Source organism: Pseudoliparis swirei, chromosome 22 (assembly GCF_029220125.1).
Source record: "Pseudoliparis swirei isolate HS2019 ecotype Mariana Trench chromosome 22, NWPU_hadal_v1, whole genome shotgun sequence".
NCBI classification, from domain to species: Eukaryota; Metazoa; Chordata; class Actinopteri; order Perciformes; family Liparidae; genus Pseudoliparis; species Pseudoliparis swirei.
In genome coordinates, this window is record NC_079409.1 from 11,158,468 (window position 1) to 11,183,923 (window position 25,456).

General features: G+C 37.6%; 1 protein-coding gene, 1 long non-coding RNA gene and 1 pseudogene across 3 annotated transcripts; all 3 read right to left on the reverse strand.

Annotated features, from left to right (window-relative positions):
* Positions 1-11,991, reverse strand: LOC130212688 (sodium-dependent neutral amino acid transporter B(0)AT3-like; annotated as a pseudogene).
* Positions 11,992-12,555: 564 nt separating this feature from the next.
* LOC130213132 (sodium-dependent neutral amino acid transporter B(0)AT1-like) lies at positions 12,556-17,326 on the reverse strand. The gene is made up of 12 exons (XM_056444581.1): positions 17,128-17,326; positions 16,083-16,223; positions 15,863-16,000; positions 15,588-15,769; positions 15,394-15,504; positions 15,099-15,211; positions 14,902-15,030; positions 14,642-14,798; positions 14,304-14,508; positions 14,062-14,221; positions 13,722-13,884; positions 12,556-13,608 (listed from the first exon to the last, which is right to left on the reverse strand). The coding sequence occupies exons 1-12, from the start codon at positions 17,324-17,326 to the stop codon at positions 13,441-13,443; spliced, it is 1,866 nt and encodes a 621-aa protein (XP_056300556.1). The 3' UTR covers positions 12,556-13,440.
* A 2,204-nt stretch (positions 17,327-19,530) lies between these two features.
* On the reverse strand, positions 19,531-22,754 carry LOC130213134 (uncharacterized). 2 transcript variants are annotated; one of them, XR_008835452.1, is made up of 5 exons: positions 22,604-22,754; positions 21,630-21,688; positions 21,227-21,558; positions 20,910-21,089; positions 19,531-20,120 (listed from the first exon to the last, which is right to left on the reverse strand). It is a non-coding gene; the product is annotated as an uncharacterized LOC130213134 (long non-coding RNA). The 2 variants fall into 2 exon arrangements; XR_008835453.1 differs by lacking the exon at positions 22,604-22,754 and adding an exon at positions 22,414-22,574.
* Between the last annotated feature and the right edge of the window lie 2,702 nt (positions 22,755-25,456).

The window sequence follows — 25,456 nt, forward strand, 5'->3', positions numbered from 1 at the left end:
CCTTTGTTCTGATGTTGCTCTCAATCCTCGCCGTTATTCCTCGATGTTTTATCTTGTGCCATGTATCCTACATTGGGATGATAGTCTTTCCTGAGAGCTGGAATTCATACTGTAGTAGTTTGAAAGGCTTAATAACATCACAGTGTTCAAGTGCACCTTTGTATGAAAGTGCCAGAAAAGCAGAACGGGCAGTGGGACAACAAAGGCCGCCAGCATATTCCAAAGCACGTGACACCGGGGGGACAATATCACCGTCCAGCCACACCACAAAAAGGACACCTGTGTAACTCGTATGGCTCAAAATACACACATGCGCATGGTCAGTGAGCACATGCATGCTCCCTCACACACACAAGAGCCGTTCTACTCGTCTCATACACCCACATGCACTGTTGACATGCACAAAAGTGACATCAAAGACGCAACACCAGCTCACTCTTCACACTTGCAGATAACAGCAGGGGTAGAAGGCAGACTACTATTATATCTTCATAGACAGGAAGGTGATTTACATGATGAAGATGATGATCTTAGCAGATTAAACAGTGACACAGCCTTGCTACTGATATTAATAATGCGCTTATCCATCACTCCTCTTTTTTCCCATTCAAAAAAATCAACACAGGAAATGACCCGATATTCAGTTAGTCTTTTGGTATTCTGTTTATTGATATGTTTCCCCTTCGATATTGTCCTCCATTGATTTGATCTAGCAGACAATGTTTGCATTTCCTCTAACAGAAATATACTTGTGCACATCTTTTTTTAAAGTTTGCTTTTTGATAACATACTGAAATGATAGCTATAACTATTCAAGTGATAATGTAATTTAAACTGTAATGTGATTAGATGTTTATTATACCATACTATACAAAAGATTAAAAAACCCAAAACATGAAAATAATCAGTAACAACACTTATTGTTTTCAATTGAAAAATACACAAGGTTATTAAATGACAACATATCTCAAATATGTACCACTTGTCGTCCTGACCACCAATCAGATGAAACAAATTAAAAAGTTTAATTTACAATTCTCCATGACATAATTCATTTCAAGATTCAAGATTCAAGATTCAAGATGTTTTATTTGTCACATACACACACAGGGTGTGCAGTGAAATGAAAGTGGCAATGCTCAGCAGGAATGTGCAAGGGCAACAAGTACACACTATTTACAATAAAAAACAACACAATATTTACAGTAAGTGTGTGTGTGTGTGTGTGTGTGTGCCTAAGAGGGGCAGTTGTGTGGGTCTATGTGGGGGTCCTGGTGAGGTCGGAGTTCACAATCCTGATGGCCTGAGGAAAGAAACTCCGTCTCAGTCTCTCTGTTCTTGCAGCGTGACTACGGGCGCCTGCCTGACCGCAGCAGCTGAAACAGTCTGTTGTTGGGGTGGTGAGGATCCTTCATGATCCTGCCGGCTCTGGTTCTGCACCTCCTGGTGTACAAGTCCTGCAGGGTGGGAGTGTAGTTCCAATAGTGCGTTCAGCCGAACGCACTACTCTCTGCAGAGCCTTCCTGTCCTGAGCGGAGCAGTTGCCAAACCAGGCTGTGATGCTTCCTGTCAGGACGCTCTCTACAGCTCCAGAGTAGAAGGACTGAAGGATCCTCTGGGAAACTTTAAATTTCCTCAGCTGCCTGAGGTGGTAGAGGCGCTGCCTTGCCTTTCTCACCAGAGTGTCTGTGTTTGTTGACCATGTCAGATCCTCGGTGATGTGGACTCCCAGGTATTTATACCGCTCACCCTCTCCACAGTAGTCCCGTTAATCCCCAGTGGTGAGTACGTCCTCTGTTGTTGTACCCTCCTAAAGTCCACAATCAGCTCCTTAGTTTTGGTGACATTCATGATGAGGCTGTTGTCCTGGCACCAGAGTGACAGATCAGCAACTTCCTCCAGGTAGGCCTTCTCGTCGTTGTCGGAGATCAGGCCCACCACCACTGTGTCATCCGCAAACTTGATGATGGTGTTGGAGCTGAACCTGGCCACACAGTCATGTGTGTACAGGGAGTACAGTAGGGGCTGAGGACGCAACCCTGAGGGGATCCTGTGTTCAGGGTGAGGGTGCTGGAGGTGTGTCTGCCCACCCTGACCACCTGTGGCCTGGCGGTCAGGAAGTCCAGGATCCAAGCACACAGGGGGGTGTTCAGTCCCAGCTCAATCAGCTTGCCGGCCAGTCTGGAGGGACTATGGTGTTGAAAGCTGAACTATAATCAATGAACAGCAGTCTCACATAGCCCCCCTCTGGCTGTCCAGATGAGAGAGTGTGGTGTGCAGTACCTGGGAGACAGCATCATCCGTGGATCTGTTTGGGCGATAAGCAAACTGCAGCGGGTCCATGGAGGAAGGGAGGAAGGCGCAGATGTAGTCCTTTATCAGCCTCTCAAAGCATTTCATGACCACCGAGGTGAGGGCCACCGGTCGGTAGTCATTCATACATGCTGGAGAAGCATTCTTGGGCACAGGGACAATAGTGGATCTCTTGAAGCAGGCGGGGACCACGGACTCAGCCAGGGAGAGGTTGAATATTGTGGTGAACACTGGAGCTAGCTGGTTAGCACAGGTCTTCAGTACTCGCCCAGATATGCCATCTGGACCTGCAGCTTTCCTGGTGTTCACCCTCAACAGAGCCCTCCTCACACTGTGCTCGGTCACAGAGAGTGTGTGTTCATCCCCAGCGGTAGAACTCACCTCGGCTACGCTAACGGTGTTGTTGTTAGCCAAATCCATTTCCATATGGATTTGGGTTGTGCCTTTTCATGATGTACTTCTTCAGGAAACCCAGGAATCTGTAGAGCGCCACAAGAGGAATTGATACAACAGGAAGGACAGATAAGAGCATGCAGATAACAAGCACCCATTCAGGATAGTGCTGAACATCAGCGAGGGGGAAGTGCACCTGTAGGGGTGATGGAGTGGACAGTCAATGTTATTTCTTTTCTTTTTTTTCATTGTGCACCAAATTTAACAAATTCCCCCCAGTGCCACTGTAGAGCAAGCGTAAAATCTTTCTTACGTATTCTGGGTTCCAGGTGTTATATGTTGGTCGTTTCTCAGCCTCGACGACGACGTATGCCACAAACACCACCAGCCGCATGAGAGGACTGATGAAGCGCCAAGTGGCCTGCCAGTAGATATTTGGTCTCCGCCCGGTCATCCATTCAATGTCGTCATTAAATCTGTGGGAAAATGGAAACCCTCTGTCAAATCGTTCAGATATGTTTTCATATTGCAAGTATAATGACATGTTTTACAATATCACCTGTTTATTCCATATATATACACCACACTGATGATCTCAAAGAAGGCTATGATAAGCAGAGGCATGGATCCAACATAGCTGTTGAAAATCTCCAGCCAGTATTTTCCAGAGCCCAAAGTGAAGAGGAGGGCCACAGTAAAGGAGCTGAGGCACATTAACCCTTTAAACAAAAAGAAAAATACAAGATGTTTTGTTGTGCAATAATGACCGACATCCTAAATTAAGTCAAACCGAAGCCTTTCAGACAGTATGAATCTACAAATGTCCTTTAAGAGCCTCTTTGTATCTGAATGAAAAGTGTGTGCACAATATTTATTTTACACTTGAAGACAAATGGGTCAAAAAGGAAATCTACACAAGACTTGGAAAACAAAACTATTGTATCCAAGAGGCAGCGCTAGGCCTACTATTTGTCAACAGGTGGGCTTTCACAAATGACTTTTTTGTAATTTTCATTATCAATGGTAAGTATAAGTAATATAATTTTTTTAGTCTTACAATATAAACTTGTGTCAGTTTCCCAAATTCGTTGATTGCAAACACTGTACTGGACTATCGTGCAAGTGAGATGTGTGTGGCTGCAGGAGTCAATACATTCAAAGCGGTTTTAAGAAATCTAATGTACAAATTAATCTGCCGGGTTAATGACTCCAAAAAAGAGATCATGTTTTTATGAAATATAAAATTCAGCACTACACGTTACCAGTCCCAGCTGTGGAGACACTGGTACATCTGTCTATTTATAAAGCATGTGTAGTTCTTTGTTTTTTACTTGTGGTTTTGTATGTATTTTATTATATTTTAATGTGTTGTACTATCTGGACCTTGAGTCTGTAATAAAAGTTTGATTGATTGATTGTAAGTTATGAGATCTTTCAGTTTACCTGTGAAGATTTCCTTAGGAATCCAGGATGGAATTTTGTGCAGGTCCAGCAGAGGCGTAAGGACCCCCTCTAGATTTCCAAACATGGAGGACAGGCCGAGGCTGAAGAGCATGACGAAGAAGAGCACTGCCCACACCTGAGCGCCTGGCATTTTGATCACCGCTTCAGTAAACACAATGAAGGCCAGTCCCGTTCCAGAGACACTCTGCAGGTAGGATGTGATACGTGATGTCATACATAGTCACAACATCGGAGACAAAATGATGGGAAACTATTGAACCAGTCGTCGTAGTTTTCAACAGTTATGTTTTCATCCCCAATGTTGAATGAATTAGTCAATCTCAGTATGTTCCTAAAATCAGCAAGAAATCAAATCAGGTAACAATACTGTTACAAGCATTACTGCCAATAAGTATAACTTGGACTTAAAGTCTATTTATTAATTCACTGAGAAAATGTTTTCTTTTGTCCCTGTTGATTGTCAAAATACGTAGGTCATTTAAATAAAAACACAAACTCTGGAAAGTGGGATGAGGTTTGCTTCATATCACTGGGACAACCCTCCCACAGTCAAAGGGTCATAACAATCACAAACCAATGGTGTTCTTCTTATATTGAAGTGATGTATTATAGTAGATAATATATATACAGGACTGTCTCAGAAAATTAGAATATTGTGATGAAGTTCTTTATTTTCTGTAATGCAATTAAAAAAACAAAAATGTCATGCATTCTGGATTCATTACAAATCAACTGAAATATTGCAAGCCTTTTATTCTGATTTATTGCTGATTATGGTTTACAGCTTAAGAAAACTCAAATATCCTATCTCTAAATATTAGAATATCATGAAAAAGTATACTAGTAGGGTATTAAACAAATCACTTGAATTGTCTAATTAACTCGAAACACCTGCAAGGGTTTCCTGAGCCTTGACAAACACTCAGCTGTTATAAATCTTTTTTTTAACTTGGTCTGAGGAAATATTAAAATTTTATGAGATAGGATTTTAGAGTTTTCTTAAGCTGTAAACCATAATCAGCAATATTAAAAGAATAAAAGGCTTGCAATATTTCAGTTGATTTGTAATGAATCCAGAATGCATGACATTTTTGTTTTTTTAATTGCATTACAGAAAATAAAGAACTTTATCACAATATTCTAATTTTCTGAGACAGTCCTGTATACACTACCATTCAAAAGTTTGGGATCACCCAGACAATTTCGTGTTTTCCATGAAAACTCACACTTTTATTTATCAAATGAGTTGCAAAATGTATAGAAAATATGGTCAAGACATTGACAAGGTTAGAAATAATGATTTGTATTTGAAGTATTAATTTTTTTCTTCAAACTTTGCTTTCGTCAAAGAATGCTCCTTTTGCAGCAATTACAGCATTGCAGACCTTTGGCATTCTAGCTGTTAATTTGTTGAGGTAATCTGTTGAAATTGTCAGGCCGAGATTCCGATCAGGACTCAAATGCTGAGGCGTCAGTGAGCAGATTGGTAATCAAAACAAAAACTCTCCTAAGAGGTGGAGGCTAAATAATGACCTAAGAAACCAAACGCTGGATTATGAAAACTATAACAAAAATCGCTCTTTCGAGGTTGGTAATAAGTTTCCAAAAAGGCTCGGTGGCTATGAACGTGGCCTTGGTGAACGACCATGAGACGAAACACTTTGGCACAGGACAGAGGGAAGACGCATATGGAGGACTTAAAATGACTTAAGTATAAATAAATAAATAAATGAATGCATGAATAAATACAAGAATAAATAAATAAATGCTTAAATAAATGTATAAATGAATAAATAAATGCTTAAATAAATGTATAAATAAATAAATAAATGTATAAATAAATAAATAAATACAGGAATGAATAAATATAAGTTATAAATCAACAAGACATCATTAAATAAATATATTTCTGCATTTCTGTATTTCTTGAATCTCGATAAACCGACCACAGATTTGATGCTTAAACAACTAACTTCTCGGCTGAAAACATCCTTAAATTACATTCCGTGACTCAACAGTAGTATTTAGAATGTACAGACAAGAATGCATAATAAACGCTGTTCGTCTACAGATCCAAGTGCTAGGGATCGATTGCTTCTGTCTTGCTCCCTGACTTGACCAATCCTGTTCAACAATGAGGTTCGGACCGCCCAGCTCATTTGAATATACGGACACGTAAATGTCACACATAAATAAATGAAGAAATACGTGTGGACACATAAATAGAGATATAAATAAATGAAGAAATACAGAAATGTAGAAATACATTTATTTAATGATGTCCTGTTGAGTTATAACTTATATATATTAATTGCTGTATTTATTTCTGTATTTATACATTTATTCTTGTATTTATACATTTATTTAAGCATTTATTCATTTATTCTTGTATTTATTCATGCATTTATTTATTTATACTTAAGTCATTTTGAGTCCTCCATAGACTATAAGCACATGAGGGTAATGGGGAACAGGTGGAAACAATCAGGGATCAGGGGAGACAATCAGACCGGTGACACATGAGGAAGGGCAAGTGACCTGAAACGAGAGGAGAGTTAGACTTCAAAATAAAACAGGAAGTTACGAGACAAAAACCCAAGACAAGACAAGCTTCACCACGGTGTGACAGAAATGTCACCCCACGCTTCCTGAAGCACCTGCCACAAGTTGGATTGGCTTGATGGGCACTTCTTGCAGACCATACGGTCAAGCTGCTCCCACAACAGCTCAATGGGGTTGAGATCTGGTGACTGTGCTGGCCACTCCATTACAGACAGCATACCAGCTGCCTGCTTCTTCCCTAAATAGTTCTTGCACAATTTGGAGGTGTGCTTTGGGTCATTGTCCTGTTGGAGGAGGAAATTGGCTCCAATCAAGCGCTGCCCACAGGGTATGGCATGGCGTTGCAAAATGGAGTGATAGCCTTCCTTATTTAAAATCCCTTTTACCTGGTACAAATCTCCCACTTTACCAGCACCAAAGCAGCCCCAGACCATCACATTACCTCCACCATGCTTGACAGATGGTGTCAGGCACTCTTCAGCATCTTTTCACCTGTTCTGCGTCTCACAAATGTTCTTCTGTGTGATCCAAACACCTCAAACTTGGATTCATCTGTCCATAACACCTTTTTCCAATCTTCCTCTGTCCAATGCCTGTGTTCTTTTGCCCATACCAATCTTTTCTTTTTATTGGCCAGTCTCAGATATGGCTTTTTTTTGCCACTCTGCCTAGAAGGCCAGCATCCCGGAGTCGCCTCTTCACTGTCGACGTTGACACTGGCGTTTTCCGGGCACCATTTAAAGAAGCTGCCAGTTGAGGACCTGTGATGCGTCTATTTCTCAAACTAGAGACTCTAATGTACTTGTCTTCTTGCTGAGTTGTGCACGGGCCTCCACTTCTCTTTCTGCTCTTGTCAGAGCCCGTTTGTGCTGGTCTCTGAAGGGAGTAGTACACACCGCTGTAGGAAATTTTCAGTTTCTTTGCAATTTCTCGCATGGAATAGCCTTCATTTCTAAGAACAAGAATAGACTGGCGAGTTTCACATGAAACTTCTTTTTTCCTGGCCATTTTGAGTCTTATCGAACCCACAAATGTGATGCTCCAGATAATCAACTAGCTCAAAGGAAGGCCAGTTTTATAGCTTCTCTCATCAGCAAAACAGTTTTCAGCTGTGCTAACATAATTGCACAAGGGTTTTCAAGGGTTTTCTAATCAGATATTAGTCTTCTAAGGCGATTAGCAAACACAATGTACCATTAGAACACTGGAGTGATAGTTGCTGGAAATGGGCCTCTATACACCTATGGAGATATTTCATTAGAAACCAGACGTTTCCACCTAGAATTGTCATTTACCACATTAACAATGTATAGAGTGTATTTCTGATTGATTTAATGTTATCTTCATTGAAAAAAACAATGCTTTTCTTTGAAAAATAAGGACATTTCTAAGTGATCCCAAACTTTTGAACGGTAGTGTATATATATATATATATATAGTCACAGCAGTCACTTTGCTTTGGGGTCTGACAATATGTAATTTGTTTTTGAAGAATCAGGAGTTTCACGTCTCATATTAATACATAACAATCATCATGCTGCATATACATTACTATAGAAGGTTATAATTACATATATGGTACATACCAATTTTGACAGTCATTGTAGTTTTCATTTGCCTTAAATCCAAGAATGGCAAAAATAGGAATAGATGCATATATCGATGTAAAACTGTTCACGCAGCCGACAATTAGGGCATCTCTCTCACAATTATTCCTGCAATGATTTTATAGTATTTACATTTTTTATTTTTACTTTGTGCATAATAGTGTTTTTCGTTAATAATAAAAAAGTGTTCATAAAGTTCTTACTTCTGAACATTGTAACTGGAAAAAGCAATAAGTCCCCCAAAAGCCAAAGACAAAGAGAAAAAGATCTGAGTAGCCGCGTCCAACCAGACCTTAGGATTCTTCAGAGTTTCCCACTGTAATAAAATGGAATAATACTTGTTAATTATATATCATACTGAACTCATTAGATTTTCTCATGAAATTATTTAAATGTGAAGCTAATGACAAACTTACATTTGGTGTGAAAAGATATATTAAGCCATCCGTGGCCCCAGCCAGAGTCAAGGATCTGACCAGGAAGATGGTCAAAACGAGGTAGGGAAATGTGGCCGTGACGTAAATAGCCTGTTGAAAAAGTTTTGATGCTGATACAATATTTCATATTCACACTGAATATAATTTGAGATTTTTGTAACGCTTTGTTGTTCCAACTTCATAAGAACTAAAGCGTCCTGTGAGGGTGCCGTTAGCAGCTCTGAACACTTAAATGACTGCCACTTGTTTTGATGGTGAACAACATTATTATTTTGTATCTGCTTTTGCTGAACTTATTGTCATTATGCTGTTTGAGACAATAGTTTTAATAGATTTTAAAAGTTTGATGTATAACTTGCGTGTAGCAGTGATGAAAGTTGAGATCAGGATTTTAATTTGACCAAGAACTAAAAGATATACCAACAAATATATAACACGAAAAATAGTGTTTAGATCTACATCAAACGGGTAAATTACCTTTCCAATAGTCTCAATTCCACGTATGAAGCAGATGTACACGAGGCACCAAGCAGATGCCAGACACAGCACGAGCCACCACTGCAGGGGCCCACTGGTCTCGATGTTTGGTGTGATGTTCAGGGTCTCACGATACCAGAAGTAGTTCACTGGGGAGCTTTTCTCACACTCACTTACATAGCCTGGATCAAAGAGTACTCATCATGATTTACTTCATTTTTACTATGATCATTATTCCGCATTTATGGTTCATTGATATTATCATGATGTAAACATTACCAGTACGATTCAAGTTTAACGGGCAGTCCCTCCAGGGAAGTGGACTTTGAAAGGAGTGGAAGAAGTACCAGAGGATCCAGGCCAGGATCATGTTGTAGAACAGACCCACTAGGAAGGAAACTACCAAGGAAGCCACACCTGTGTGTACACATTGACATTATTCACCAAGAAATGTATATATATTTTTCTTTAGCATATTGCTTCTCTGAGGAACGTTCATCGATACCCAGTGGTGTAATGGACCAAAGTGGATTTAACTAAGGACTCTACTTGAGTACACATTTTACTTGTACTTTTCTTCTGGTGCCTTTCAATTACTTACTTGGGACTAATTTTTTAAAAAAAAGATAAACCATCGAGAACCAATTCACAAGAGGCCATATAATTCCTCAAATTTGTTCTTAAATTAACATGTGGATCTTTTTTACTGCCATTCTGCATGACCTCATACTATCTGGAATAGGCAAACCAACCATTTCAAAGAGATACTTTTGATACATCACAACGCCATTGTTGAAATCATGTAAACATGTTCAGTACCTTGTATACAAATAAAAAATAAAAGCATTAATGCGTTTATTTTCTAACATCAGTCAAACAAAAAGAATGCCTGTTAGGCTTTCATATGAGACTGCGTTATAAGTATGCTACAATTATCAGAGCAATTTTAACATTCAGGCTCCCTCATGTGGCTCAAATGTGTACTGCAGATAAAGAATGTTAAAAATAAGACAAAGATATTCTGCAAATGATCTAAAAACATCTCCGGCATTCCACCAAGGGGCCTTAACCGATTATTTGTGAATGACTGTTTTAACCCTCACCCTCAGGTATTATGTTTGTCATATCCCACTGGTGCTTTATTCTACCACTCCGGTGTCTTTCCAATGTCTCAAGACTTTGTTGATCACTTGGTTAATAATGACTTCATATCGCTGTATTCGGTTTCATTAGTCCTTTTAAATTGGTGTCTTTGGGGAAGTCAAAATACCTAATTGCAAACTGTACAGTTTTAATGATAAGATAGAAAAGATAGATCCAATGTTTGCCATTACTGAGTCTTATTTACAGTAATAGGGACACAAAGATTTTCTCAATTTTTCTTATTTTTACACAACATTCCCTAAATAATTAATAAAAATTAATTATTTTATGAAAATAAAAGGTATTTTTTTCTATGATGGTTGTTTTTTTACAGTTGTTTTTATTTGGGGTCACTCCCAGGGAGACTAGTCAGTAGTCCTCATATGTTAAATATGTTGGTAAGATTGGGTGTTATTGGAGCATTTTCCTGATAATTCTTTTACTTGAATAACATTGTACAGGACTTTTATTTGCAACAAAGTATGTTTACAAGTACTTTGACTTAAGTAGAGCATCTGATTACTTCTTTCACAACTATTGATACCAAACCTTCTTACCTAAACCTCCCAGATAAGGGGATATTGAATTCCACACCCCAACACTTCCCATGCGGAGCCGTTGTCCGATGGCCAGTTCCATGTGCAGCAGAGGAAGTCCCTCGAACACAAAGGCAATGCCATAAGGAATCAGAAACGCACCTTGAAATAAAGCACATTTAGAAGGGATGAAAAAGGCCAAAATGATTGTAATAATTGAGAATGAAACAATACGTCTTACATTGTCAGTAAGTGCTTTACTTCAAAACATTGCTATTGCCTTTATAGTTGAAGGTCATTCAGTTTCCCATTACTGGACATTGTATTATCAACACGCAGAGCTTTATCACACTAATTCCCAGCAATAGATCTTGGCTTGTGACAGCCATGTTTTCCCTCGTCATTTGATCTTCTATTGTATACTTACCACTGTATGGAGTTGTGAATAAAATATTTCAGTTTGTTTATAAATGATCCATTTTGAAAAGTATTGAACTATCCAAGTATTGTCTTATGTCAAACACAGCTCGGGAAAAAAAGGAAAAAGAGGTGCCCCAATCACTGCTGGGATAAATCTCCCTTAATCAGTGGTGACATCTAAGTAATATAATATAATCTTTTTGTTCAGACATATTGTTCAGACATATTGTAAAAAATAAGGTGTGACTTGTTACCCTGTTATTTTTGTGTGTTTTTTTTCATTACTTAAGGAAATACAATTTCTAAAATAAAAGATTAATGAACTTTTTTTATTAATAGGATTCATGAGCAGTTTAAACAGTTTAAGTGTTTGGATTATTGCCTTTAAAATGACTCTCTCCTTTACTTTCTTGTGTTAACATTACGAAGCGCACTGTAAATAAAAAAGGCTCTTACCTCCACCATAGATTTGACACAGATATGGAAATCTCCACACATTCCCAAGTCCCACAGCAAAACCTATGCAGGTGAGCAAATATTGAACTTTATTGTCCCATTTTGGTCTTTCAGTAATTTCTTTTGGTCCGTGAACCTGCTCAGCACTTCCAGTTTCTCCATCCATCACTTCTTTGTCCCTTGTTATTGTCGTTGATTTAATGATGGTGGCTTGCTACCTGTTTGTATCAGGTGACGGAGGGGCGTCATTCGCTTTATCAGCCTTATACATCGTGTTGGCCCTTGAGGCTTTGGGAGCAATGTGGTTTGTTGGTTTAATAAAAAGCCCTTGTGTAACGCGCTATGATATGATGCTGATAACAGAGATGATAACAGTTGATTTTAATACAACACAGCTAACACTAGAAGCCCAGGATAAAGCTTCGATGCCCTTTAAATCATTACGTGATACAGTTGACATACCTGCTATTTGCGCAAATGTAGAGTTAGTTCAGTGAACGGTAATTACCAACACTTACTACAGAAAACATGTATTATGTCCCTTTTGAAACTTTATCAGCAAAAACACAATTTAATATGCCCTGTATTGAATATGTGTCATATTCATGCACACGACATTCATTTCTCTTCCCTGGAAAAAAAATAAAGACGATAGGCATAAAGCACACATACTGTAATTTACTTTACAAATGGCAAATAGAGGAACAGAAAAAAATCAAATCAAAGATATGTAGCTTATTTAATCAATATTTAATTAACTTCTGAAACATGTCGCAACAGTGACCTCAGGTGGACAGATAAATGCACAGAACCTTCATTCATCACACGGCTCAAAGTCAGCCTCCTTTTGGGGCACAATGAATCCCTCTGATGGACCAACCCACCACGGGCCTGGGATAGAACTACAGGTGTATACTAAGATTATGTCACTGGATTGGCTCTCAAATTATTTTCAGTAATTTGACACACAATACGAATTTGTTTTGAAATGTATTCCGTTAGCAGAGTCTGAGTCTCACCCACAGTTTTAAGAAACTGTCTGGGCACACCCACAAAGCAGAAACTTTAGATCGTCTCCAGCCAATAGAGATTCAAGAATAGATGATGAAGAGCACACTGCAAGCACCCTGTCATTTAACTTAAAATAGTGTGCTAATGTTACATACCATATTCCTGAGAGCAAACACAAAGACTGTACAATAGAATGCCACCTATGTATACGTAAGAAATCAATTGCTTTTTTTCCAGAGCTAATAGTAATCAGATAAGGCTTTAACTTCAACAATATGGTTGTTTCATTTTACTGGTCTTCTGAAAGTGATGCCTTACAAAAGCCACATTACTAAAGTCCTTTAATTAACAAGAATTAGACTAACAGTAAAGCATATTTGTTTGTTGCTGTGTCTTTTGAATTGTACAGCTTCTCATATGGTCACCTTTCACTGCTAAGAGGTGAGAGCTTATTAAACTGTTGTTACAAGTGGCTGAGGAAACGGAGACTGTGCCTCCTATTTAAAAGTCTGTTGATTAAACCATGAGAACAATTACCTACATCTTCTTGAAAAAGAAGAATGGAGATTTTACCACATTATGCTGTGGATTTTTTGCTTGTATTGTTCATTTTAATTTAGTCTAGAATTTAGAGTTATTAGAGAATTGTGACCTATCCCTAATTTTTTTCTTTAAAAACTTCCAGAGACAAACTGAAGGCACAGCCAGACTGGGTATCCCTGCCAATATGAAGATGATCACATTGATCCAGACTGGATATTCCTTTTCATCCAGTGTTGGGAATGCATCCTGCAAAGGCAAAGAAAATGTGATATTTGGAGTTTTCAGTGGTTCATGGGGTGTTTTAAAAGATCGATATGCATAATTCGATTTTGATCATCTCCAAATGTATTCATATTTACCGATTCAGGATCCCAGACTTTGTAAATGAGCTTGTCAGAGACTACCGTCACAAAGTAAAAGACCAAGATGACGAACATAATGAGTGGGCTGATGACTCTCCATGTTGCCTGCCAGAAGAAGTTGGGTTTGTGGCCAATCATAAACTTGATATCATCATTGAACCTAAGAAGAGACACAGTCCATTGTCAAAGAGTGTGTAGACAAACAACCAGAATTAAAAGCCTCCTTTAATACAGGCGGTGCAATAATATGTGGGATGATTGTGATACCATGATGTTATTTTAATTCTCTCATCTTTTAATTGACAAAGACAAACAGTAATATTTTTGTTTCTATCACCTGTCTATTCCGTATATGTACACAACCGAGAACATCTCACAGAATGCAACAACTAGCAAAGGGATGGATCCTCCATAGGTGTCAAAGAGGGAAAGCCAATAGTTCCCTGAGCCTTGGAGAAATATCAGACCCACGAGGCAGCAGAAAATGCACGTTACACCTGAAGGGAAACAAAAAAGCTGTGAAAATATTTTAGAAATTTCTACTAATAGAAACTTTTAAAAAACGGCTGTGGGAGTTACCGGTGGTGGCTTCTTTCGGCCATGTTTTAGGAAACACTTTGAGGTCTTGCAGTGGCACTAGAATTCCCTCAACGTTTCCAAACATAGAGGACAGGCCGAGACAGAAGAGCATTATGAAGAAAAGGACGGCCCACATCGGGGAGATGGGCATCTTGGTGATGGCCTCAGTGAACACAATGAAGGCTAAACCAGTCCCTTCAACTCCCTACACCCAAACCAAGCACAGCATTAGAGCAAAGCATGGCAGGGATCATTTGAGAATCATCATTGGTTTATTTTCCACTAACAAGAAGCAGCTTCTTTGTTAATGGAAAAGTCTGAGTGCATAATAATCTTACCTCACTAAGAAAAGTTTTTAAGTTGCAGGTCGCAAGATCCAGCTGTTGAAAAAGCTCAGGTTGTGTTTGATTGAGATGCTGAACGACCTGATCGTAGTTGCTTTCAGTGATGTTCCCATCAGGAAGCTCAAAGACATTTAGTAACGTCAGGATGTTTCTGAAACACAAAGGGAATAAATGTTTTCACAGTCAATGTACTGCTGAAGAACAAATCTATGAGCTATTTAAATGTATGATTTAGCAAAAAAGATACAATATACCCAGAAAGGCAGTTGTCAAATCTCTCGGTTGCTCTGAAGCCGATTATAGTGTAAATGACGGTTGCAGCATAGACAGAGGTGAAACCGTTGATGATAGAGATGATCACTGCATCCTGTTCACAGTTGTTGCTGAAAGAAGAATTACATTTAACTTTGATTTAACTTTAAATGACACCAGTTAAAACAAAATAACTTACTGAACTGAGTTGTAGCTGGAGAAGGAAATGAGACCACCGAAAGCCAGAGAGAAGGAATAGAACACTTGAGCGCCTGCATCGAGCCATGTTGACGGGTTTGCCAGCTCTTCTAACTGGAAGATTGAGTACAGTGTTATGCATCTGGTTATTGCTCTGCATGCTATATTCTATGTCTAATGAGGGTCAGAGTATGAGAGGCATATAAACAGCATTGCACATTTAATCCATTTTGATGTGTGATATGCAGTAAGATCAGTGTGACTGCTAGAATGACTTTAAATGAAATGCAACTCACATCTGGGGTGAAGAGGAACTTCACGCCATCCAAAGAGCCCTTCAGGGTCAAACCTCTGATCAGAAATATTGTCAGTACCACGTAGGGAAGGGTCGAAGTCACATACACAGCCTGGGGAAAAGAAAGTATTCACATGATTACGGTTGAGCTCAATTCAAATCTTCTCCCTTGATGTAGTCAGGAGTGTGCTGTACCTTCCCGGTTGTCTCAATACCACGAATGATGCAGATGTAGAGCAGCGACCACGCACAAACGTGACACAACAGTATCCACCACTGCAGACCGCCATCCTCTTCAATCGTTGGAGTTGTGTTCAGGGTCTCCCTGTACCAGAAATAATCCACAGGGGAGCTCCTCTTACACTCGGAGACAAAACCTAGACAGAATTTAAGAAAATAATTAACAGCTTATTTTGCTAAGCAGAGATTTAGTTGATTCTGCAGAAATACAGCACTAGTTGGAGCATTACCTGTTAAATTAGCATTCATGGGACATTGACTCCAAGGCAAAGGGTCTTGAAACGAGTTGAAGAGGTACCACAGAATCCAGGCAATGATGGTGTTGTAGTAGAGACTGATTGTCAGGGATACACACATGGAAGCAATACCTGCCAATTAAGGTTTTAAAAGGTTTTATTCAAAGGAACTCTTTCACCAGTTGTAGCAAACGTTATACAACACGTGTCTCACCAATGCCAGTCAAGTAGGGATGAATTTGAGCCCACACTCCCAAACCGCCTCTTCTTAAACGTTGACCAATCGCAAACTCAAGATGTAGAAGTGGGATTCCCTCGAGAACCAGCAGGATCAGAAACGGTATCATAAATGCACCTGGAGAAAATAACAAGGAACTGTTGTTAAGGAAGTCATGGTCATGATAAATCTCTTGATGTTAATCATTTATGTGAACACGTGAGTGATAAAGTCATACAGTGAATACACGTAACCTCATCATGCAACGTACAACCAATTGAAGCCTTTGAAGTTAGCACTTTACAAGGATTTCTTGGCAGTCGAAGGGCATATGATGTATTTCTTCCTCTTTCTTATCTGACTGATCGGTTAAAGCCATCTTAGTGAGTCTACACTGCTGATGTGGATGTTTTTGAGATAAGATAGACTGGAAGATTACAATAGTTTTGCTGGATCAAGGGTTAGGTATAAATATTGAACTTAGAGAAGGATGTAAACTATTATCAAACTTTAAATAGACCTCATCACTATACACATTGATCCAGAACTGCAGTACAGTTCAATAAAAAAAATGTGTCCGTGGAAAAAATTGAGGGAAGCTAGTTTGCAAACATAAAATCGTCAAACGATTCATTCACATACATAAAACAGTGTGAAAATACGAAATATGCTCATGAAAATATCAGCAAATCTAAAGAAAGGGGGAAATCCATGGCTGACCAACAGTTCTCAATACTACAAAGACATATGCATTTTTCATTCTAGGCACATATTAAAACGGCTTTCCCTTTTTGTCACGTGTCTTTTGGCTACAAGAATAAACATGTCATCTAAAATGCATTCTTGATGTTACAGCAGATAAAGATATACCTGCCTGATGCCTGTAAATGAATTGTTGATAAAGACGCATGGGAGTTTACGCACTCCTGAATGCTGGTCTGGATGGTATATAATGAGGATCACATATTATTTCTTCTGCCCAGTGTTATTGAAAATAGTCAGATTTGGAATAAGTGCAGTAAACAATAAAAGCATCACTTGCCTCCTCCATGACTTTGACACAGGTACGGAAAGCGCCAAACATTTCCAAGGCCCACACAAAACCCAACACAGGTCAACATGTACTGGGCCTTGTTGTCCCATTTCGGTCTGTCTCCAGCCTCTTCTACCTCCAGCCTGTCCAGCTCCTGGTAGGACAATATCCTATCCTCCAGGTCTGGATTGGGGAATTGTAACTTCATGATCGGACACTATGGTAGTGTAGGGATACGCAAATGCTTCAAATTGTGGCTCATACCATGAGGTCCTTCAATATGTACTGGACCTCTGTAATAGATTGACTAGGCTGTGGCGTCAGAGCATCCGTTAGAGGTGTGCAGCCCTTGAAGCGTAAGCTGAGAAGTGACTTATCTGATCGGGATGGGTCAAAGCACTGAAATCACTGTTCTTTTGAGATTTACTGGAAAAAACGTTTTTTATGGTATTTATTGCATGGCGTAGAGTTAAAGAATGATTGAAAACACAGTAAACAGTGTGTAAGAATACAACAATGTCCTAACTCTAATGGGTGTCAGCCTTTATGGTCTTCATCGGCAGATGGAGTTTGAACATGTGTCATGGAGAGAGAAGAAAGATTTATGATGACAAAGTTCATAAGACATATAATAAATATTCCATCTTTTATATTCAAACAATTATATTATCGATCATTCATTAACATCCTTTATGGTCTTCATCAGCAGATGGAGTTTGCTCATTTCTTATGGAGAGAGAAGAAGTATTTATCATTTCAAATGTATTTAATTCATATGATAAATATTTCACAATTAATATTCAAACAATTAAATTATCAATCATTCATTAACAGTTTATTGACGCTTTACAAGAAGAGGTGGGCCATATAGTTTTTTACAAATAAATAAACACTTAGAGATATTCTAACATCTGATTAACCCTCCTGTTATGTTCGTTTCTTACATACAGCCGTGATGTTCCCGGGTCAATTTGACCCGGTTAATGTTGAATCATCCAAAAGTGATCAGAAACCAAAACATTCTAAAAACTATAGTTTGTACCTCATCACCAACAACATTACTAACAATTAAATCAGTTTTTAGTGGAATTGAGTTATTTGCCCCTCCATAGATCAGAGTTCAATCAGGATCACTCACTCGTTTTTAATGAAAAATACATGTTCAAACTATTTTTTAGGTACATTGAAAAAATCTAAATCTAAATTGCATTAGTCTACCATAACATGTATTTTCTCCTAAATTTTATTTGCATTTTGTAAGTTTTTTTTTTTCATGGGGTGATGTAGATAAATAGAGATGAGACACCTGTGCTGTTCAGGGTCATAATGACCCGCCCACTAAAAATCAAGCCAAATGAGTCATAAAGGATTTGTATTGAAAGTAAACATTAGTTATGTTTATTTTTAGTGTTAAGATGCATAAATTATATGATAAAAGATGACCAAAGGCCAGCACACAGTCATCCTCTTGGTGCAGTCGTATGTATCTGCAGAGTGTAATGTTGTAGGACTTCTCAGCAACCATTTTGTATGTTTGGCCCCTCCCCTGATACGTGTGAGTGGAGTTTTCACGCAGGGAAAAATAAAGGTTCCCGTCAAAATAGTTTCTGTATTTCTCGCACAGGTGCGGTCGTTAGAAAGAGAATGTGTGTGGGTCTGAGATTGGGATGAGACAGGGTGTGTGTCTCTCCCAGTCAGACAGACAGTATATTAGAAGTACTATACTACATATTTATTAGTTGAGACATGAAAGAACACTGCAAAAACTCGGCCTCAAAAAACAAGAAAAAAAAGTAATAAAATGAGGGAATATTACTTGAAATAAGCCAAATTATCTGCCAACAGAACAGGAAAATTTGACTTGCCAAGATTTCTTAAAACAAGTAAAAGTATCTAGCCTTGAAGAACCCACAAATATCTTAAAACTAGTGTAGCCAGATGAAAAACAAGTAAATTTGTCTTGATACAATGAAACAATTTAAGAATTATTTTCTTAATATGTAGGAAAATGTGCTTAAATTCAGCAAATACAAGTACCATCATCTTGCAATAAGGATATATGTTAGGCAATATATCTTAAAATAAGTAATGTTACACTAAAAACAAGTACATTCGTCTTGATACAATGAAAAATGTAAGAATTATTTTCTCAATATGTAGGCAAATGTGCTTAAAATCTGGAAATGAAAGTACCATCATCTTGCAATAAGGCTATAAGTTAGGCAATACATCTTAAAATAAGTAATTTTACACTAAAAACAAGTACATTTGTCTTGATACAATGACAAATTTAAGAATTGTTTTCATGCAATATTCTTGGAATATCATGAAAATCAGTAATTTGACAATGTATATCATACTAGAAATGTGTAGTTCTTCTGTAAACCCAATGAAAAACACAGTACAACTGTATAATATATTATGGTACTTTATTGAAAAGTTCCAATTAACGGTGAACATACAAGACATGACAGTAAGTTTTGTAAAAACAACAGTTATACTGTAAACTTTATTACAGTTACGGTTTTTTATTACAAAGTTCAAAGGAAGTTGCTGGCAACTAAAGTCACCAGAATTCCTTTGCAAAAACATGGTACAGTGTATAACAATAGGTTGGCATAGATTTTACAGTCAACATTTGATTATTGTAAATTACAAATGGAAATATCTTAATAACACCTTTTGGAAAACAAGATACAAACCATCGTTGATGAAAACCTTAAGAAACTAACATTCTGTGAAAAACAGGTTGAACTGATCCACTCACATGTGTTGTATACTCACAAAGCATTGTTGAGATCTTGAAGAAACAGGATGTGGACATGAAGGATATCCCATGAATAAGCAAAAGATTAGCCACTTGCCCAGAGTTGATTAAGAGCAATGAGTCTCTGTGTCCAGACTTGACTGAAGAGGGCACCCAGCATGGTAGAGTCTCACACAGACACAAAGTTCAGGAAGTTCTTCTTGAAAACTCGTATGTTGACATCAGGTGATCCTCTCTGCAGCCAAAAAAACAAAGCAAAGGCAAAGTTAGATTGATGAAGTGCTTGAGCATGATGCCTTCTGGTAAACTGAGCTCCAATGATAGTCACCTTTATAGTTAAACAATATTAATAAGTCAGGTTCAATGTTGAATAAGGACATATTTTAGCATAAAGGCATCATTACAATGAGTTACATGTCTGTAATCTTGCAGCCTACAGATGAGTCCACTCAGGCAATCAAGACCATCATCACATTTCACGTGGTTCGGGTTTCCAACCAGAGTAACAGCCCATCCAATTAATTCCATCATTTAAAAACATGTTTGTATTTTTTTAAGATACACTAACATAAAAGCTTTTGATGTACCCCTATAAGCAATAACACCATTTTTATTGCAAAAAAAGGATAAACTAGATTACAGTCGAGCCTGTTGTGGATTTGTATAACTGAAATACTCAGTGTACAATAGCTGATATATCTTCCTCCGCCTTACATTTAAATTGTTTTAATGAGACCCAGTCCAATTGCAAACAATGCCCTCCTGCATTTATCATTACATTTATAGTACATGTCACCTGTGTGCAAAGACAGAGCTGCAAACCTATTTAGGGTGGATTTGGGAAAGATAGTACACATGACGATATGCCATAGAATTAATTAAACGTTTCTGCTATACGTGGAACTAAATTTAAGGGGGATATCAGTTCAAACCACAAGAAAATTAATTGAGGATGATCAATTGAGGGAGGTTTGAGTTGTGCTTGCACCTATCATTTGCTATACTGAACTACATCACCGCTTACCTCGATTTAGCCTCGACAAGACTGGTGTCTGAGTCATTAGGACTGAAGACAGGTGGGGACCGAATCTCCTGCAGACATGCCATGATGTTCAGGAAACTGGAACTTAAGGCAGGCGTAGTCATCATTACTGCTTGAAGACTCACAGGTCAATCGGTTGTCTGTGGGCTGACATGATTCTCTCTACAGCCAGAAAAAAGACAATTGAAAAGATTAACAATAATATAACTTTAAATAGCATTTACAACATGACAAAGTGGTTACAACAATAACAATTTATTCTGTTGTTAAATTAACACACTGAACTTAAAACCACTTACCACCGTTTATCCTTGACAACTTGTATCCGATCATAGGTCACACTAGTGGAACAGCAAAGAAGGTGTTGAGGTTCATGCTGGTAGTCGTAGTCACACCTAAAAAGACAGAGTAAGGAGATAAAGGACAAGGGGAAGACGTACATCCTCTTCAGTAAAACCAAAATCATCTCAAGCATCAACTTTTGCTCTTTTCAATGCCAAGGTTGTAAATCAAAATGAAAAGGCTAGATTCACACTCAAGTGCCCCATGTTGTCGTCATCATAGCGGCCAAGGTTTGATTTCCGGTGGGCCCTTTGCTGCAGATCCTCCCCTGTGGTGCTTGTGTGCGTCTCTAACACAAATAAAGAAAAAACATCTTAAAAAATGTCATGCTTCTTGCATTTAAATGGATTATAATCTCACCGTGTTGCTGGGTGTCATTAAGGTCACGAAGTTGTTCCATCCAAATTGGATGACAATGTCTGAAAGGTGGCAGGAGAAAATAATTAGCATTTTACGATAAACTAAATGTTCTTAAGTATCTGTACATAAATGTAAACATTGACTCAAAGGACACTCTTTGGTGACGTCCTCATCTGATAATGTGGACAGTAAATGAAGATTTGATCATGAAACCATCCCCTCACTGGACAGCTCACGGTGCACGGAGCTTCTGAGGAGCTGTGAGCTGTCATGTCCGCCACAGCGCAGTTATAAGCGTCATGTCAACAACAGTCACGTGAACAGAGTCCCGACCACGTCAACAGCATCACGTTAAGAGCGTCACGTTAACAGCCGTCCCGACAGCATATGCTACAGCGCAGTATAAAGCGGTCACGTGAACAGTCCCCACCTCACGTGAACAGACCTGTACAATAACGTGTCTGGTCACGTGACTGTCCGGACTGACCGCTCCGGTATATGTGAGCTTGTCTACACATGTCTGCTTGGAACCAGTTTCAAAGCACTTCAATAAAATGGTCGTTATTAGATGAAGTGTGTAGCACGTGACCCCTCAGGTGTCTTAACCCACCTGCCACAGTAATGAACCTATAATACGAAAGTTAGCTACACATTGCCTGAGCTAACATGTGGTAAAGTAAGCTAATGTTGGCTCCTTCAACACAGAAACCGACAACCTACGTTACATCGACGATGTTAAAGAAACGTGAAGACACTTAACCATCAGATAGCTAAGTTAACTTACTCTTGACGTCCAAGGCGACACAGAACTGCAGAACACCATGCCTCGAATTCAAAAGTAGCTACCCGCTAGCTCACACGAGGCTAGCTCAACTCCTCACCAGAGAGCCGAGTAGAAACCTCAAAGTGTCACTAACGTTGCCCGTTCAATACAACTTTTACTCTCTGAAATTAAATTAAGTTGGCATTCTTACCTCAAGAAGAGACTGCGGTCAAGCCAGCCGCCACTTCGAAAAACACAGTCAAGCCAGCCCGCACGATTTTTTTCAGTACACGTATATACCAGACATTACGGTACGAGCGTGTGAAAGCTGTCTTCAAAATAAGAGCGAACTTCCGGTGAACGTGATATGACGAAACACGCCTTTAAATACAGATATAGTGATAGATTAAACTATGAAGAGATGAAAAATCATGAATGGTATTAATGATGAACACATTAAATGAAATAAAGTAATTATTCCAATATTGGGATATTCTGATTTAGAATTTCAAAATAAAAGCTAAAGACTTTCACTTCTGATTCATGGTAGAGTACCTCAATGTGTCATCCAGAGATGATCAAGACATTCTGACGTTTGATTTCTAAATGAAAGCACTTCATAAAGAAAATAATAGTAATATATTTCCAATATTTGATATTTCTTTGAAGCAAATCTGTAAGTTTCTTGATAAAAATTACACTGCGGTCTTGTTAATGGTGACCTCTGCTAGGCCCATGATTATTCTCATGAGATATTACTGTGTAGATTTTGAATGAATTCAATTCAAAGTTAGCGAGAAACAAATATTATTAATATTATGGCAATATTTGGATTTTATTTTAAGCAAATCTGAAACTTTCTTGAAAAAAGATACAATGCAGTCTTGTTAAGGGTGACCTCTGCTAGGTCCATGATTATTCTCATGAGATATTACTGTGTAGATTTTGAATAAATTCACTTTAAAGTTAGCGAGAAATCAATATGATTAATATTATGGCAATATTTGGATTTTATTTAAAGCAAATCTGAAAGTTTCTTCAAAAAAGGTACACTGCAGTCTTGTTAATGGTGACCTCTGCTAGACCCATGAATATTTTCATGAGATATTACTGTGTATATTTTGAATAAATTCACTTTAAAGTTAGCGAGAAATAAATATGATTAATATTATTGCAATATTTGGATTTTATTTAAAGTAAATCTGAAACTTTCTTCAAAAAAGGTACACTGCAGTCTTGTTAATGGTGACCTCTGCTAGACCCATGAATATTTTCATGAGATATTACTGTGTAGATTTTGAATAAATTCACTTTAAAGTTAGCGAGAAATAAATATGATTAATATTATTGCAATATTTGGATTTTATTTAAAGCAAATCTGAAACTTTCTTCAAAAGAGGTACACTGCAGTCTTGTTATTGGTGACCTCAGCTAGACCCATGAATATTTTCATGAGATATTACTGTGGAGATTTCGAATAAATTCACTTTAAACTTAGCGAGAAATAAATATTATTAATATTATGGCAATATTTGGATTTTATTTAAAGTAAATCTGAAACTTTCTTCAAAAAAGGTACACTGCAGTCTTGTTAAGGGTGACCTCTGCTAGACCCATGAATATTTTCATGAGATATTACTGTGTAGATTTTGAATAAATTCACTTTAAAGTTAGCGAGAAATAAATATGATTAATATTATTGCAATATTTGGATTTTATTTAAAGCAAATCTGAAACTTTATTCAAAAGAGGTACACTGCAGTCTTGTTAATGGTGACCTCAGCTAGACCCATGAATATTTTCATGAGATATTACTGTGGAGATTTCGAATAAATTCACTTTAAACTTAGCGAGAAATAAATATTATTAATATTATGGCAATATTTGGATTTTATTTAAAGCAAATCTGAAACTTTCTTCAAAGATACACTGCAGTCTTGTTATTGGTGACCTCAGCTAGACCCATGAATATTTTCATGAGATATTACTGTGTAGATTTTGAATAAATTCACTTTAACGTTAGCGAGAAATAAATATGATTAATATTATGACAATATTTGGATTTTATTTAAAGCAAATCTGCAACTTTATTCAAAAGAGGTACACTGCAGTCTTGTTATTGGTGACCTCAGCTAGACCCATGAATATTTTCATGAGATATTACTATGGAGATTTCGAATAAATTCACTTTAAACTTAGCGAGAAATAAATATTATTAATATTATGGCAATATTTGGATTTTATTTAAAGTAAATCTGAAACTTTCTTCAAAAAAGGTACACTGCAGTCTTGTTAAGGGTGACCTCTGCTAGACCCATGAATATTTTCATGAGATATTACTGTGTAGATTTTGAATAAATTCACTTTAAAGTTAGCGAGAAATAAATATGATTAATATTATTGCAATATTTGGATTTTATTTAAAGCAAATCTGAAACTTTATTCAAAAGAGGTACACTGCAGTCTTGTTATTGGTGACCTCAGCTAGACCCATGAATATTTTCATGAGATATTACTGTGGAGATTTCGAATAAATTCACTTTAAACTTAGCGAGAAATAAATATTATTAATATTATGGCAATATTTGGATTTTATTTAAAGCAAATCTGAAACTTTCTTCAAAAGAGGTACACTGCAGTCTTGTTATTGGTGACCTCAGCTAGACCCATGAATATTTTCATGAGATATTACTGTGTAGATTTTGAATAAATTCACTTTAACGTTAGCGAGAAATAAATATGATTAATATTATGACAATATTTGGATTTTATTTAAAGCAAATCTGCAACTTTCTTCAAAAAAGGTACACTGCAGTCTTGTTACTGGTGACCTCAGCTAGGTCCATGAATATTTTCATGAGATATTACTGTGTAGATTTTGAATAAATTCACTTTAAAGTTAGCGAGAAATAAATATTATTAATATTATGACAATATTTGGATTTTATTTAAAGCAAATCTGAAACTTTCTTCAAAAACGGTACACTGCAGTCTTGTTAATGGTGACCTCTGCTAGACCCATGAATATTTTCATGAGATATTACTGTGTAGATTTTGAATAAAT

What these genes read in the sequence shown, in the direction of transcription:
- LOC130213132 (XM_056444581.1), bottom strand. Translation starts at nt 17,326, where the DNA reads ATGAAGTTACAATTCCCCAATCCAGACCTGGAGGATAGGATATTGTCC. An exon ending in CATGAATGCTAATTTAACAG is followed by an intron (nt 15,770 to 15,862) that starts GTAATGCTCCAA and finishes AATTCTGTCTAG; the next exon opens with GTTTTGTCTCCGAGTGTAAG. An exon ending in AAGTCTGGGATCCTGAATCG is followed by an intron (nt 13,609 to 13,721) that starts GTAAATATGAAT and finishes TTGCCTTTGCAG; the next exon opens with GATGCATTCCCAACACTGGA.